We start from the raw sequence: 2,732 nt of genomic DNA on the forward strand, positions 1-2,732 counted from the left end.
GTCGGGACAGTCGTGCTCGTGGCTATGTTTCTGACAAATTGCAATTGCTGCTACAACGGTGGAAGTCAAATCTCCACGTACTTTGCACTTGTCCCGCCAACTCTTGAAGAGTACTTAGTACTTGTAGATTAAATCAAATCGTATGACCGAGGACAATAATTTTGAGTTCGAGTTTGTACAACAATCCAACAACACAATTCAAAATGAATGAAGGCAATTCATGTTATCGCAAACCCAGGTAGTCCATCTACTTTCTGCTACTGAGCGCCGCATTGATCAAGTTGATCATTTTTTCGCTTTCAATTTTTGCAAGTGCAGCTTGATGCTCTCGCTCTGCTTTGCGCTCCTCCCTGTCTAGCTCACGCTGTTTCAATTCTAAATCGAATTTGTACCTGTTGAACTCAATCTCTTTTCGCGAATGGCCCTGTCTCGCTCGGAGTCCACCTCGATGGCCGTAGCTAGACTGCTGCGGCGACCCTCGACAGCGGTCTTCTCTTTTAGTTCGCCGCCCTCTGTCGTCACGTCGGCGCGGCGTTTCATCGTTTGCATTACCATTTCTCGGATGATCAGCCCGCCTTGATCCGCCTTGTCTTTGTCGCTCGCTGTGCTGGCGGGCTTGGCGTCAGTGCTGGGCTTGGACTTGGCGCCTGGGTCGCGCTTCAGATCCTCCAAGAGGGTCACGATGTCGTCGAGCAGAATGTGTTTCTCGCGGTGCTCCTCGTCTGCACCAGAGAGTTTTGAGAGAATGTTTCATTCGAGAAATATCGAGATGATCCAAGAAGTCCACAAAAATTGCGCGAAAAAATGATAGGCCACTTCACCCACTTTGCATAAAGTGACGATGAAAATATAGGCTTTTCATTTGGAAACTTGCCACCGACACCTTTGGACCATCCTCAAGCAGCCATATCCGCACAAAATTTGCTCTACTTCCCAAAAACGCATGGGACGCGCGAATAAACTTACCGAGGTCGATCGAACCCAAATTCTTGCATTTCTCACCGCACGGTGTGCTCCTGGCGCAATTGGGGTTTAAATCGGACACTTACGCACCGTCGTTTGCAATTATCAGGCCAACATGGGTTCTTAATGGGACAGCCATGGCCTCTGGTAGACCCAGCAAACTTACGCCAACAGCTAGAAGATTGTTGTTTCGGGAAGCTGCGACAAGGCAAATTGTCTTGCCGCAAGCTCAAAACTTCCCTTGACTTCCCGATATCTCTCCGATGAGCCCAGCACTCCTCCATGGCCACCCGAAGTTTCAATTCAAGTAATGTCTTAGTCAACCACCTCTTACGAAGGCTTACCGTGAATCAAGACTCCAGTTTGCTTCTCAAGCCATCAAGAAACTATAAGATTGGGATTCTGTCATCTTCTCAGATGAAAAGTAGTTCAATCTTGACGGTTCATATGGCTGGCAATGCTACTGGCATCACTTGCATCACGAAGAGCAAGTGTTTTCTCGGCGCCAATTTGGAGGTGGAACTGTTATGGTGTGGGGTACCAAGGGCCTTTCCGAGTTGAAGATTGATGAAGGCAAGCAGAAAAGTTACGACTATACCGTTACTCTCTCCGACTTCATTCTGGCTTTTGATCATGTGCATTACGACCCTGATTTTACGTTCCAGCAAGACTACGCATCCATTCACGTCAGCCATGAAACTAAGAAATGGTTTGAAGACAATAAATTGGGGTTATGGATTTGCCAGCTCGTTCTCCAGACCTTAACTTTATTGAGAACCTGTGGGCCATTCTTGCTCGTCAAGTAAACAGTAAGCAGTTTTTGGACCGAAAATTCCTTGTGGGTTGAGGATGCTTGGCTAAAAATTAGTCCTGACATCGTCACTAACCCCATTCAAAGCATGCCTAACCATTGCTTGGGCGTCGTTGAGAAGAAAGGCAACAAGACGAAGTACTAAATTCAATGTACTTGTTTGGAAAACAAAAATACATTTTCTCAAGTGGCCTAACTTTTCTTCACATCAAAAATCAATGACATTAGAGTGATTTTGCAAAGTAAAATTACGTCTGAGAAAATCACTGTGAGCGACACACAATGAAATTTGTTCGAGAAAAGTCGTCGTCAGTACACCTGACAGAAACAATAAAATTCACTGTGAGAAACATTCATCATTGGACAATGGAAGACGACACCGAGACCGCTGTACAGTCCAACCAAAGGCGCAAAACCGCGTTCCGATTTAAGGGTTGCACGGATGTTGACTTACTAAAGGAGGTCAAACACGTAAGACCATTTGAGGCACCTCGCGGAGAGGTCCGCAAGCGATGGACAGAGGTCACAGAGCATCTCCAGCGCATCATTGGAGACGGGATCACCGTCAATGTCACCCGAAAGCGATTTGACGACTTGATGACGGCGTTTCATGAAGACACAATGGCCGCGCTACGCGCTTCGGGGACAGAGGAAGAGTACGAGGAACGCGAGCAACTTCTGCAGGATATCCACGACCTGGTATGAATCCACGTGACGGTGAGATTGAGAGAAAATGAACTGTTTAGATTGAAGCTGCATCGAGTCGAAAGCAAGCAGGCAAAGAAGAAAAGGCGAAACAGAACGAGTGACGGGAGACGAATGGCGAAAAGATTCGTGATGCGGCAATGTCGACAATGAAGCGCAAGATGATCGAGGCAGACGAAGTGGACTGGAGCGAGGAAGCGACGCGCAACAAGAAGCAAGAGCCGCAGCAGTTCACAGCGGCTTACCAAAGCTG

At 47.3% G+C, this 2,732-nt stretch overlaps 2 protein-coding genes across 2 annotated transcripts; one reads left to right on the forward strand and one right to left on the reverse strand.

Moving 5' to 3' along the window:
* Positions 1–247: 247 nt before the first annotated feature.
* On the reverse strand, positions 248–832 carry H310_09070 (hypothetical protein; the record flags this gene model as incomplete). Its single annotated transcript, XM_008875034.1, has 3 exons — positions 248–354; positions 393–722; positions 826–832. The coding sequence occupies 3 exons, from the start codon at positions 830–832 to the stop codon at positions 248–250; spliced, it is 444 nt and encodes a 147-aa protein (XP_008873256.1).
* A 1,308-nt stretch (positions 833–2,140) lies between these two features.
* H310_09071 (hypothetical protein) lies at positions 2,141–2,479 on the forward strand (the record flags this gene model as incomplete). Its single annotated transcript, XM_008875035.1, has 1 exon — positions 2,141–2,479. The coding sequence occupies one exon, from the start codon at positions 2,141–2,143 to the stop codon at positions 2,477–2,479; it is 339 nt and encodes a 112-aa protein (XP_008873257.1).
* Positions 2,480–2,732: the final 253 nt, after the last annotated feature.

This window comes from Aphanomyces invadans, assembly GCF_000520115.1.
Source record: "Aphanomyces invadans strain NJM9701 unplaced genomic scaffold supercont1.19, whole genome shotgun sequence".
Classification (NCBI taxonomy): domain Eukaryota; phylum Oomycota; class Saprolegniomycetes; order Saprolegniales; family Verrucalvaceae; genus Aphanomyces; species Aphanomyces invadans.